Genomic DNA, 14,472 nt, shown 5'->3' with positions numbered 1-14,472 from the left:
TGTGATTCGCGGCAGTCAATGCAAAATCGGCAACTGGGAGACGTCCCATTCGCTCACCACCGTTTCAACGCCCCCTGGCCCGGCCCGCCTCTTTGCACCTCCGCGCTCTATCGGCCCCACACTTGGAAAACACAGGAAACTCCAAAACGCACTTTCTCTGTGGCGCAGGCGCAGCATTTTCGCTTCGAAGGGGCGTGGCTGGAAGACACTCGCGGCGTGGAAGCGGCGAAGGTTCCTTTATAAACAAACGTTCCAGGAGATGGAGGGCGACGGTGCAGCTCAGGTGGTGGAGCAGACGCCTTCCGAGGCGAAGGAGCGGGGGCGCGTACCAGCGGCGGAGGAAGGAGGGCAGCGGGAAGAACTGGAGACGTACCGGAAGCGTCTGTGTTCGGAATTTGCCTCCATTAGTAGTAGTGATACGGCTGTGGCTGAGCGCTGCCTGGCCGAGAATGGCTGGGATATGCAGGTATGTGCCGTTCGGAGGCTTTCGCCCTGTCTCCATCTGCGAGCTCATGGTGCGCCGTCACGATCCCGGGTTTTGATTTTTTTTTTGTAGAAGGCGCTGAATTCGTACTTTGACCCGCCTCCTGAGCAAGTCGCCAACAGGACGCTCCAGCCGCTTCCAGCCATGGGGGCTCTGTAAGTTATTTGTGCGAAGGCGCTTTATCTCTGAAAAAGAGGCGGGAAAATCTTTCGTCCCATCCGTTATCTGGCCATGCTAGTCCCTTCTCACTCCTCATTTTGGGGCCTCAAATTCGTTAAGAGACTTTTTTACAGCCATTGTGGTGCAGTTGGTACTATGGTATGATTGAGAGCTCGACTAACATTTCTCAACATGCTTAAAAGTTTATAGCTGGATGCACATAAGGTGCTAAGCCATATTTTTTAACGTATAGTTTGTTGAACAAATAATTCATATGGTTCAGACAGCGGGAAACTATAAATCATAGCTCACAAACTACATTGGATGGTTTCACACATACCAAGCTAAAACCATAGGGCACCATAGGGAAATTGATGGCCACACTGCTCCAAGGCTGACCACTGGAGTGAAAAATTGTAAATGCTGGATAAAACAGCATCTGTAACTTCGTGGCAACCAGAGCATACTATGTAGTAAACTGGACCTACTGCAAATAGCAGTCCTCTAAAATTACTTTATCAAGTCTGTGGATAATAAGTCTTCTGGAGAAAGTTGTTTTAGCTAATATGTTTAACTTGTGTATGTGTGTTCTAGTGTTGTGCTAACTGATGATTCGACTACCAATACTGTAGCTGCTGCAGTGGAAAATGCAAGTGTCTGCCCACAAGATGACAGCACTTTTTCTTTAATTACTTGGAATATTGATGGCCTGGATTCAAATAATCTGCAAGAAAGGGCACGGGGAGTCTGTTCCTATATAGCTTTGTAAGTACCTATCACAGTTATCCTGTGGGCCTTAGTAGGAAATAAGCCCCAATATTTAATGAGATTAATTATAGAACAAGCATGCTGTGGACTACATTGCACATTTTTCTTTGACATATTTGTAGTAGCTGCTTTTTAATAAGAGTTAAACATTTATGTAATACAGTGCTAAAATATTTATGCATTTAAATCTATAGATAAGTAGCAAAGAGTTTTGTATTATCTTAAAGCTTTGCCACAAAAAAGTGTTATTCTGCCTGATGCCAAAACTTTTTATTTCTGTTGCATCAGTAAAACACAACTACCCATCTAGAACGTGGTAGAAATAATTATTTTTAATTTGCATAAATTGGAGTTAAGTTACTGTTCCAGACAGGAACTGTTAATCTTAAATTTGTGTTTCTTGTCTGTTTTATTCAGTCATTTTTCTTGATTTAACTTTCTTCTCCTTACATAATTATGTAATTATCATAATTCTAGAATGCCCCTTAAAGGACATTTTCAGAGAAGACTACAAGTTAAAAGGACATAAATCACAATTAAAAATGATAATAGCACTATAAATGCTATAAACAGGGCAGCTCAAAATAAATATGAAATGAAAATTAGCAAAAATTAAACAATATAATGATGTTGAGATGCCTTGGAGGATAAAAGTTTCTTAATGTCCAAAATAGCTTAACATATGTAGGAGGCAGAGTTTCCTGCCAAAAACAGCCCACAGACTGATCCCCCTATTTCTTGTAGTCATTTTCTGTACTTGGATGAAGGTATTGAGTGATGATCTTGGGATCGAGGTTGATAAATATTGGAGGATATGTACCTTCATTTACCTGACACCAAGTCATTCAGGCTGTTAAAGGCTAAAGCTAGGACTTAAAATTGGAAAGAAATTTCTGAACTCTTTAAAAGCAGCCCATCTATTATACACTGCAGTAATACAAAGATTATTAAAGAATTGCAGTGCTTTCTCTGTATAGGCATAGTTGTAGTTAGCAAGTTACCTTAAACTGATCAAATGCATCTTGTGCAATCCTATATACAGTATATTTAGTTGGAAGTAAGTGCTATCAATTAAACATGCCCACAGAGTTTAAGTTTAAAACAGTTAATAAAAGTTAAGACCATCATTTTGATAAACTGTTCAATAAGCATCTGAATATCTGATGGAAATCTGAGGGCAAGATCAGGTTGCGATACTGTATAAAATAAGCCACTTTCATGAGTTCTGAAACTGGATTCATTTAAAGTTAAAACGATGTTTAAGATTTATATATAAACCTAGTGCATGCTTAATGAAATAAAAGTATCCAGTCTCATAGCTGCATTGAAGGAGTGTAGGACTCTGTGAGAGTGAGGTTTGCTTACATTATATAGCTTAACTACAGCTTTAGCATTATGCTTGAACACAATTATTAACGATACATAAGTAACATTCAGTAATAATTTTTATGTGACAATTATCACAAGGTTTTCACATTAGCTCCCAGGCAACCCAGTACTTTTTAGTACCCTAAATAAAACCTGGGAAGTGTGAATCAGCGCACTGATTATTTTAAAAAGGGTTAGAAAAAATTCACTTTGGAAAATTGCAAAGTATTCTCCCTTCAGTTACCAGTACCATAACTTTCTATGCTTTCTTGAAGTGGCCACTTTTCTTCCTATGGTTACAGTATGTCTCATTATAAAAGCCTCTCTTTAATTTAGATACAGCCCAGATGTGGTATTTTTACAGGAGGTTATTCCTCCCTATTTCAATTACCTCCAGAAGAGAGCGGTCAGTTATACAATTATTCCAGGTAAATAAAGTTATCAACTTAATGCATGAAGTTATAGTAGTCCCTCTCAGCTTAATGCAGCAACAGTAATTATTTTTATGACACTGTATAGTGCCATTATATAGAGCCCCAAGAAGTTGATTATACCAGCTTCCTAAGAAGACTGTCTGGATTTACAGGTAAACTATAGTTGGTAATACATAAATGTGGGTCAGTGAACTTCAGCGTCATGCCTCTGGTATGGCTGTGTAGACTTTTGAAGTTCTTGTTTTACCAAATTACAATTCAGCATTATATCTGAGACTGGAAAACGTGTTGTTAATCTTGACATATATAATACCTTAAAACCTTTGGGAAACTTTCTAGAACACTTCGAAAGTTGCTGTACCAGTTCATTGTAACAGAAAATGGAAATTATTAAATGCATGGGAAACTGGTTTAACTGTACTTATATAATATACATCCAATTTATTTCTTTTTGCACACAGTTTTGGGATTGCAGGCTTCAGCATGCCAAAGGCCAAATCTAGTCTTAGTCCAAAAAAATGTGAAACTTTATATTAAATGTGGGTTAATTCAGAAGGAGAAAAAGTATGGGTGGGTGCATGCCTGAAGATCCTCTAGACATAAGGTGACTTTAGGGTTCTGTTGTGTGCAATTTCTGAGTGAAGTGCTGTGGTATTGACCTTGCCTTTTTTCGTGTGTGTATGACCATCTCTCTCTCTCTCCAGGTAATATGGACAATTATTTTACTGCCATCATGCTAAAAAAATCAAGAGTAAAGGTTTTAAAACATGAAATAACAGCTTTTCCTACAACCTGTATGATGAGAAATTTATTAGCAGTATATGTGAGTTTTACGGACAAAATTGTTTAGCTGCCTAAAGTCAAGGCCTTTGAAAAGCAAGTTAATGGGAAATTAGTGGGGAAGGAACTGAGTGTTATCACTGTTACCTTTAAACTGATACTAATTCTGTTGTTTTCACAAGTTAGCTTTGTACATTGATTAGCTCTTTGTATATAAAATATCATTGTACATTTGGGGAAAATGTGAACTTTTTTGTAAATACATCATTCATTGTTACAAGGGGATTTAAAAGCTAATTTCTTACTACAGTATTCAGTCTTGGCACACAACTGAGTTTAAAACAGGTTAACTGTATTATAGCGTAACATAAGTGAACCAATCAACTATATATTTTTTTCATTTTCTCTAATACTTGAAATAGCCTAAAAATAAGTATCCCATTAACATCCTGCATACTTTAAAAAATAATGCACTGTGGATTAAAATGTGGTCACAACTGATTTATTAACTGGAGTGGCATTCAGTACATTAATCAACCAATTCAAGGGGTCTAAAACTGTGAGCTGTGACCTCCTAGGAGGTCACAAGGAAATTTGAGGGGGTTGTGCTCATTACTGCTCTGCCTGGGCATGCTTGATGAACTGGCACTGAATGTGCAGTGTATGGGATCTGGGCAGAGAGACTTTCCTTTGCCAACCTCTTGCCACAGCCTAATTCTGGGTGCTTCCCAAGGTGACCCAGCCAAGATCAAGGCACTCTTGCCTACTCTCATATTCCAGCTCTAAGCAGAGAAGCTAAGCAGAGTTGGGAAGTCACTGGGAGCACCAGCATGTCTATGCCAGTGAATTCCTGTGGGGTGAGAAGTGGAAGGAGCTACAGGGAGCACTGGACTGATGGATCGCTGGGCATGATACTTCCCCACCTAAAGAAAAAAAGCAATTGGGAAAGTTTCCTTCAGATCACTGCTGCCTGTTTGGGGGTTGCATTAATAGGCCACTTGCTATGAGGACGCCCGAGTGGGGAATATGGAAGGCAATGCATAGAAAGAGGGAAGGCTTCTTTCCCAGTTGTTGGCAAGCATTCTCAGAAGGAATCTAGTCCCTTAACATTCGAGTCAGGGCTAAGAAAAAAAGTATATTGTTCCAGCCCAAGAGGGGGCATGACACACAAGAGTCAACTTGCCTTGGAGCTTGTGGGCAGAGCTTAATTTCCAACAGAGCAGATATGCCAAGGATTCCAAGGCCAGGCTTCTTGGAAGCAGGAAGCAGGTGCCCATGAGAGAGAGTGACTGGGGTGTTGTGCAGTGAAAGAGGGCAACCAGGAGCGTTGGCCAACACTCAAACATGGGTTGAGCTGTTGCTGGGAGCAAAAAGGCTATTGAAGGAGAGTCCCAACCCAGGGCAGCTCTCTGCAGTTGGTTTGTCCAGGAAAATGGGAGTCCTGGTAGAACATGGTCTGACAGTGTTATTCAGGGGAGGGGGTGGCAACAAATCCCTTTATTGTAGGGGATCACTGACATCCCTGAAATAATTATAGCTTGCATTCCTATTATTTGGTTTAACTTTAAATATGAGCTTAGGTGTATCCAGAGGATTTACGGGCTTAAAAAATGCTTCATCTTTGTGATGCCCCAAAATAGAGAGTGGGATGGGAGAAATGAGTAATGTAAAGAAAAGTGAAATCAAATTCATTTTTCATGCTTTGCATCTTATATTTTTTTAACCAGGTAACAGTTTCTGGTAATGACTTGTGCCTTATGACTTCCCACTTGGAGAGTACTAAGGATCACAGCGAAGAACGTTTAAAACAATTGAAATTGGTGTTTGCCAAAATGGCAGAGGTACCCGAGTCTAGTACTGTGATTTTTGGAGGTGATACAAACTTAAGAGACAAAGAGGTAAGCTAGGACAAATGTTTTTCTTTTCCCCAAAATTATTCTTTGCATCTTATTTCCTGGTCTCTCTAAACAAGGTGCTTTCCCCATATATTAGCTGTATTTTTCTCCCCAGTGAGTTATTGAGGTTATTCTTTTACTGAGCAGGAAAATGAGGTAAGGGTAGGTAAATGTTGGTTGTTACAGATCTATTAGTTCCCAGTTGTGTATTCCAAAATTACTGTTACTAAGGTGATGTGACTTCCTTTTCTCCCCCTCAGTCTGCTAGATCACTGTCTGTTCTCTGGTAAGATGGCTGGATCAGTCATTTTTTGATAGCGAAAAGGATTGGCATAATTTCCTTAATGCTATCTCGGCTTGTTTTGCTAGTTTGGGTGAAGGTCAGTTAACAGTCCCCAGTCGAGATATAAGAAACAGCCCATACATAATTGAAGGCAGGATTTTTGCCTTCAAATTGATGCACAATGGCCAGGGGGGAATATTAGAGCTCCCAAAAAGTCTAGAAAGACCACTGGGATCTGGGCATTAACTTCAGAGATAGCAAGAACGTGAATTACTCTAGAAAAGACAAGGTGTGTGGTTTTTTTTTTTTTTTTTTGCTTTTCTGTAGTTTTGTAGGGGTGTTAGACAAATTTGTATTTCTCTGACATCAGAAGCTTTCTAATCCCAATGACAACATAATTCATATTTGAAAGAAACATAATTAGTATGCTTTACTGCTCTATTATTGCTTTCTGCTCTTATCTTTATCAGGTTGCTGAAACAGGTGGCTTACCTAACAATATTTTGGATATTTGGGAGTTCCTGGGCAAGCCTGAACATTGCCACTACACGTGGGATACAAGCCAAAACACTAACTTGAATGTACACTACAAGTGCAAAACTCGGTTTGATCGTCTGTTTTTCCGAGGTGCAACAACTGGTGGACAGATTATTCCTCAGAGTTTGGATTTAATTGGTCTGGAAAAACTAGATTGTGGCAGATTTCCTAGTGATCACTGGGGACTGCATTGCAATTTTGATGTGGTATTGTAAGAAAGCATTTTCTAACTTTTTTTTTCATGTCCTTCAAAATTTTAAACCAGTTCTAATCTTAGTTTTGATTCACAATCCTATGAGCTAATCAACTCATTTGTTTGGGGAATTCTTGCTTAGCAAAGATGAAACATTCCATTAAAACATTAAGGTCTTACACAGTGCAGAAGACTTTTAAGTTAATTCCAGAGAGAGAGAGAGAGAGAGATTATGTTGTATATATTACTCAAAAGTTAGAACGATTTATCAAACATATCAAAATTTGTTTTTAATAAAGAATCCTTGTGAGTTCACTTTAATGACACTCTTCTGGTAGCTGAAATGGGGAGATTACAAATTCAGGAGGAAAAGATAGACTGTAATTTCAGGATTATTAATGCATTGCTGGAATAGCCACTAATTCCTAGTCCTCCCAAAGGATCAAGGGTTGCTGTCAGTGAACCCCACTCTGGTTTGTCCTCTGTTGGCCATTTCGTTGAGTGCCTGACGGCTAACTTTTCATGGTCATACTGCTGCTGATTTGTTCACTGAGCTTTCTAACAAAGGAAAAAGGGGCGCCAAGGAAGCACCTTCTGCATGGCGCATTCTTCTGGAAAGTGGTAGGAGCTGGGGTCAAAAGGAGAGAGAACAGATTGGTTCATGGCAAGAAGGTAGTGGGGATACTCAAGGAGAGAGGCCTAATGAGAACAAGGGCTGGGTCACAAAAGAACACAGCTATTCTACCCGTATTCCCGTTTCCAAACCAAGGCTTTGATTGGTGGAACACATTGCTTCACTGTTTCAGAATGTTTTCAGCTCTCTGGTTAGCTGATGTTGCCTTTAACTGCTGCTGTTGCTAATGTATGATGTTCTGCTATACAGGAGCTTAGTACCTTATTTCCTAGCCTAACCACTGCATGAACTAGACAGATATGAAAGAAATGCATATTACAATTGGAAATAATGAGGTTGCTTAAACGTAAAGTCGGTTGGTGCACGGTTCCAATTATGAAAGAGTCTTCTCCAGCAAAGCGATTTCTTAATAGCTTTTCTTTTACATTGTGGGGGGGAAAAAAGCTTGGGCACAAATAACAAGAGTGCTGCGGTGCTGTTTTCAATTACTTCCCTGCTGGCTGGGGAATTCTGGAAGTTGAAGTCCACACCTTACAGTTGCTGAGGTTGAGAAACAGTATGAAGAAAACCAGTATATCCAAGCCATTACTGTACAATTAATATTTTTAGATTTCTGTATTCTTTTGAACTGGGAATGATTTCCCCTAGCCTTTCTGATTGCTAAGAGACTAATCCTTCAACACTGGAAAGGTAAACACTACCTCAATTAGTAAGTTGATTGAAGACCTGATGTTACTTGTGATTTACTAATGTGTTGCTTACAGGAGTTTCTTATGGACGGATGATGGCTGTCCTGTATTGAAACTGCTGTGTAAAACTGCACACAAATATACACACGTATGAGAGGTTTTTATAGATACTGTATTGCTTTTTTTCTGTTTTCCCCCTGTATTAAAGCAACACCTGTAAAATTTAAAACGGAAGGATAGCGGTTTGCTGTTGCTTTCAGCACAGCAAAATCAGCCGAATGTTTACTATGATCGTCCTTTCCGTCTCCTGTATTGAAACTTTAAAGACGCTCACCGCGCATTGTCTACAGAAGCCGATCGTTACGAGCACGCTCGGAAGCTTGCACACGTGACTTCTGTGTTTCCGCCCACTGCGCCCCGATAAGAACTGGGGGAGTGCAAGCGTCGCCCCCTGGTGGCGGGGCTGGGATTCGGCGCCGGAGGGGTGGCGGCTCAGGCCCGGTGGATGCGGGTTAAGTGGTCTGGAAGCGAAGCGAGAAGGGCGCCTTCTCTACACACGCGCACACTAGAGCTTGCCTCCCACCCTCCCGACAAGCATCAAGGTTTCCCGGCACCCAGCATCCTTCGCTAGGTTGGCCCCTGGGTGTCCACACCCACTTTTTTTCTGGACCGCGGACTGAGCGGTTTCGCCATCCAAGTCCTGGGGAAGAAAAGCAGATGGGGCGCGGAGGGAGACGGCTGCGTCCCGCGGAGGTCGCCGTCGCCGCCTGATTGTCGCCGGCGATCGCCAGGTAAGAAGAAGCGGAGCTGCCCCCTCCCTGCCTCGGGGGCGCTGCTGGGCGGCGAGCCCGCGGTGGGTGCAGCAGGCGCGAACCCAGGGAAGGCAGCTGGTGAATTTGCCCCAGATAGCGCTGGGTGCATCACCTGCGTGTCTTGACGGCGTGCTTCTGGGTGAGACCCGACGCTGCTTATCCCCAGCCGGATAGTTTCCCAAATAAATGGCTTGCAGGGAGGAAATGCGACAAGCCTCACCAGTTCCAGGTAGCGCCTCACTTCCCTCCTGCGGTCGGCAAATGAAGACTTTATTCATCTCATCTCAACTGAGGAGCGTGATGCTGCTCTGAATCCCCCACTTTTTCACCCAGATCGATATTCCCTAAAAACATGGCAGATCGCATTTCTCTTGAGGCGGCAACAAGGGGGAGAAATGCATACAGAGCTGCCTGTCTGTAGCTTCTAGACAGCTGTGGGAAGCCCACTGCTCCCTCCCACCTGACTGAAGTTGAAGTGAAACAAATATATTTGGTTGGTTGGAGGAATGGGGACATTTAATTGATCTGGCTTTCCGAAATGGTAGACATGGCTCTTGATCACAATAGGTTGGCCTAGAAAGACCGGGAGCAAAGGGTTTGATTGCTTGCTTGCAAGAGATGGTTTCTCATATGATAAATTGAATAGTTCACAGTGTTTAGGGGATGCATGGATGAGAAAGGAATAAGAATTCAGGACTGGTGCGTCTCCCTTTAAAATTGATATGGAGACTGTTACGCTGAAATACACCCAAATATAGCATACATATTTATTTTGGACAGCTGCATAAAGTGTCAAAAACCGGCAACTGTTAAACTGAATATCAAGATCTAACAGTGCAGTCCTACTTGTGATGGGTGAAAAGTAGGTAGCATTGAGTTCGGTGGTGTTTACCCCTTGGGAACTGGAACAGAATAGTAGCTCACTTATTTTCACATGTAATGCTTAATAGTGTTCCTCCTCCTCTTTTGGCATCCAGGTATTGAGATTGGAGTGGCAAAATCCATATTAGCTGAAATGTATTTTCAATTTCGAAGTGGTTCTGTTGTGTGTCGACAAATGCTGCAGGCAGACCACAGACCATTTTTGTATGAGCATTTCTGGAAAACATTTTAGTGCTGCAGTTTATGTAACCGCTGTGCAACAGTGAGAAAAAAGATATACATCACATTAGTATAACTTGCTTAAGGAGAAACAGTTGCAATCTTTGCTATGTATTCTGGGTAGAATATGGGTAGAATATTTTGACTTCCATTCTCTTCCTTGCCTCAAAGAATGTTTGATCTGAGCTAATATCTGTAGATAAAGGATGTGTTAAAAGGTAATCAGGACTGTAACCCTGTGATGGAGTTGTTCCAGAGGAACCTGGAGTTTCTCTACCCACAAGGGTTTTCCCATGTACTTCAATGGAGATTTTCCATTCCCTCAGTAGTGAAAGGGTCAATTTACTTGGCAAGAGTTCCATTTGTGTGGTCCAGAGTTATGGATCAGATGCTCTGTTTCTACTATTTTTAAATTGGTTAGGTTAGCTTTCGTACATACTGTGCATTCATGTCTACCTGTGAACTAGTGATACATTCTTGTACACATCTACTTGAGTTGACTTATCCTGAGTAAGCAAATTATTGAGCTGCAGAGACAGTGTATGATGAGCACTACACCAAACTGGCTCTCTCTTCTAACTATAGATACGAATATATATTCCATCTTTTGTAAGAAACAGGTTTTCAGACATCTAATGTTTATTTCTCATTGTGCACATTTTACTTTTTTTCAGCATTAGCCTTTTAATTAGTTAAACTCTATTTCAGACTAGAAATAGAAATATTGTAGGAGATTGATTTTTTTTTTACCTGTTTCAAGAGCTGTTGTCAATCCTGACTGTTCTTTTTAGATAAGGCGTTGAACAACATTTTTCTTCCAAGGGTTGAAGAACTTTTTTCCATCCAAGGATCACATTTCCTCATGGGTAATCTGGTGGGGCTGATGCAAGCAAAAATGAGTGGGCTACCTGGTCGCTTTCTCCTTCTGTTACCGTCTTCTCTTTATCCAAAGCCACAAGTCGATGAAGACAGGACAAAAACCTCCTGCAATATGTGCCTACATACTGTATAATGAAGACTTTTGAAATTAGATCTCATGTTTTCTACTTCTGATATAAAATTATTGAACTATGCAGAAGGGTAAGGTATTCCCTGCATCCTCCATCATAGAGTACCTTTGGAGGAAGGGGAAATGGCTTTGGGAAGAAGGACGTGGAGGTTGCAGATTAGAGATTTACCATTCCAGTTTTAAATATTTAAATAAAAATAAATAGCAGCTCAATTTCTGGGGAATGGAATCCCTTTGCAATTTAATGAAGCCCTTTGAGTTTGTTCCACCATTTTCTTGGCTGGAAGCATTTGTAATGCATATTGCTCAGCACCTGGCTGTTATTTACAATAGAAGACTTGTCATGCTCCTTCAGGAAGGTCTAGCAGACTCATTCATTACAAGGAGCAAATGTGTCAAGATAATTTATACTTTAGACACCATCTCCATCTTGTCCTTATTATATGTACCCTTTCTTCTGTGAAGAAAGATGGGATATGTAGATTCTTAGGGAGTCTCCTAGACACTGAGTAGACCAAGTATCTTCACAATAATGGAAGTTAATGGATTGTTACCTTCACATCATACCCTTGGGGTAGAGCAAGAAGATATATTCTGGCCAGCTAAAGCAATTCTTATTTCTTGGAGTGGAATGAGAGTAATTTTTTTAAATCAATGAAACTGATGGATATTTGCACTTATCTGAATCTTGAGCTCTGTTTATCCCAGGAGTAGCTCAAGGATCATATAAACCCCATTATAAGCTAGATATTTCAGTTTGACAGCTGTAATTGCTTTTCTTAAGAACAAATATTTATAAACGGGTTAAACTTTATGGAGCAAAGCACAATATTTCCCCATTTTTATATCTATATATATAGCTATAACTATATTTAAATTCTAATATAGTTTTTGGAAAATAAAATAACAGGAAAAGCTTCACAAATTTTAAATAAACAAATGGGTATAGCAACAATCTTCTCAGTTAAGTTGGCATTTCATTATTCCCCCCTATTTGAAACTCCCTGCAAAGTGTAATCAAATCGCTTTGAAGAGCTTTGGGCAACTGTAATGCCTTAAGGTTGCTCTTTACAGGAATTAGTATTTGACCTGTCGCAATTAGAAGCCAGAGCATCCTTTTTTCCCTGAGTGGCTTCTGAAATATCAGATTCTCTTGAACAAGAGAGCCAGCATTCATTTTTGCCCTGTGCGTCACAGTGTGGTGTAAATCTTCCTTTTAAGAATGACATTTTAATAACTCGCCAGACAGTTACAATGTTCACTGGCTTTTTAGTGTGATTGGCTCTTGGAACGGTGAAAATTGTGCTTACCTGATTTTGAATGCCTCAGATGACTTAGAACAAGGGCCTTGGAGGATGACTTTCATCCATGTTCCCCTAACCCTAATTCTTAAGGTCTCGTTTCCAAGACTATGTAAGATTAAGGAACTGAAAAGGAAGAACAACAGTTTTTCAGTAGGGACACCCCTTCTCTGGAATATCCCCTGCATGTAGGTTTGAGAGACGTTGCGTTCTTGTCTTTGAGATGTCATAGTAAGACCTTTTAAACAATTCTGTTACTGATTTTATTTTGAGTGGCTTTATCAATTTCCTATCTGATTTACCAACTGCAATCTGTTACTTGTGTTCAGTGGTAATGGGAGTTATTGCTTGCTTTCAGTTTTTGTGTTCAACAATTCACTGGCTGCCTAGGGTAGGGTTACCAGATCTGACTGAAATAATTTGGATTGCCTCTAGTTGGAAACAAAGTGCTTGAGGTTTCTGCATCTCTTTACTGCCATCTGGCAGCCATCTAGATTTTTTAGTTCAGATCTGTTAGGCCTAGCCAGAGTGAGCAGCAATTCCATGTACATGGAATTTCTTCCAGGCACATCAGCTGGCTGTGAAGGTGGGACAGAATTGTTTGTCCCTTCTTTATCTGTTCATTAGACTGCCTCACTGGTCATGGAGGATGGGACTTTACTTCCTCTGCAACTAGTACAAGAGCCAAGCCTTTGGATGAAGGAGAGAATGTTAATTCTCCTTTTCTATTCTCCTTGGTTTCGCTGCTGCTTATGAAGGAAATGAGGCCATTCAAGTACAGAAGTTGAGTGGGCTAGCAAAGAAGAACTATTTCCCTTTTGTCAATGTGCTCTGTTCTATGTGGGGAAATATTAGTCTTTTTATTCATAAGGCAGGTGAATAAAAATGTTGTGTAATTTGATAACATTAGTTTTATCTGAGCTGGATTTGGTTGTTTTTACTGTAAGTTGCTATGAAAATATAAGGGAAATCACAAGCCAAATCTTAAAGATATTAAGCCCTGACATTTGGGACACTTAAAAGTGGGAAAAGGGTGATTTAAGAACCTTTAAAATCTAGATTGCAAACAAACCATGTTTTGATCCCAGTTTGCAAGCCCTGCTTTATAGAGAAATGGTTAATCATGGGCAGACAGCCTGCAGCCTAGTTTTATATTTAGACCTCTGTTTCCAAAGATATGGTACTTGGAACCAGGGGGAATCTCACCTACATTTCTTACTGGCCACCACTACATGGATTGCAGGAAGAGCAAGTAAGCTAGAATGGTGTTTCTCAGCCTCAGCAACTTTAAGCTGTGTGGACTTCAACTCCCATGCTGGCTGGGGAATTCTGGGAGTTGAAGTCCACACAGCTTGAAGTTGCTGAGGTTGAGAAACACTGATCTAGAAGGAGTTGCTGAAAGGAAAGGAAACGGGAGAGAAGGGCTAAGGGATACCTGCAAATGGGTTTATGCCTTCAGAGTTTTAAAAGTTGCCCCTCTTTGATGTAGATCATTGCTTCTCTGCTTAGATATCAGAGGAAGTTTCTCTTGCAGCTGTTAACAGAAGAGGAGGAAGTTATAAGCTTTAAAATCCATTTAATATATCATGGTTTTTGGAGAAAGCCCATGAGTATTATTTACCTAATTAAAATTATTTTTGGCAAATGGTAGATAAACCCTAACACATATGTTGGGTGAAGATGCTTGTGAAAGGGCTACAGTCAAGAGATATTTGTAATATTTTAATTGGTATCAGGGTTTACTATTGCTTGTGAAAGGTTTTCACGAGAGCTCCTAACATAGAAACCTTCTACAGTTTTATAGAAAGACAGGCACAAATAATTTATTTATCCTTTTATGTTTCCTCATTTTTTTACCTTCTGCAACTACAAGTTTCCATACTTCTGTAGCCAGAAGGTAATGTGTATCTATTTGCTTGTTCTGTAACTTTTAAATTAATATTCATGGCTTTTTTTTACCTTTTTTTTTTGCCAGCACTGCAGATTCCCCCCCTTGAAATCAGGTGATATAAGATAAAGCTGTAG

The 14,472-nt window shown here is 40.4% G+C and overlaps 1 protein-coding gene across 1 annotated transcript; it reads left to right on the top strand.

The window, feature by feature from the left end:
• The first annotated feature begins 206 nt into the window (after positions 1 to 206).
• On the top strand, positions 207 to 7,216 carry TDP2 (tyrosyl-DNA phosphodiesterase 2). The gene is made up of 7 exons (XM_063298985.1): positions 207 to 466; positions 557 to 639; positions 1,238 to 1,408; positions 3,116 to 3,207; positions 3,918 to 4,036; positions 5,721 to 5,891; positions 6,642 to 7,216. Exons 1-7 carry the CDS (start codon positions 260 to 262, stop codon positions 6,921 to 6,923), a joined length of 1,125 nt encoding a protein of 374 aa, XP_063155055.1. The 5' UTR covers positions 207 to 259; the 3' UTR covers positions 6,924 to 7,216.
• The last annotated feature ends 7,256 nt before the right edge of the window (positions 7,217 to 14,472 follow it).

Source organism: Candoia aspera, chromosome 3 (assembly GCF_035149785.1).
Source record: "Candoia aspera isolate rCanAsp1 chromosome 3, rCanAsp1.hap2, whole genome shotgun sequence".
Taxonomy (NCBI): Eukaryota; Metazoa; Chordata; class Lepidosauria; order Squamata; family Boidae; genus Candoia; species Candoia aspera.
This window is presented reverse-complemented; position numbering and strand designations above follow the sequence as displayed.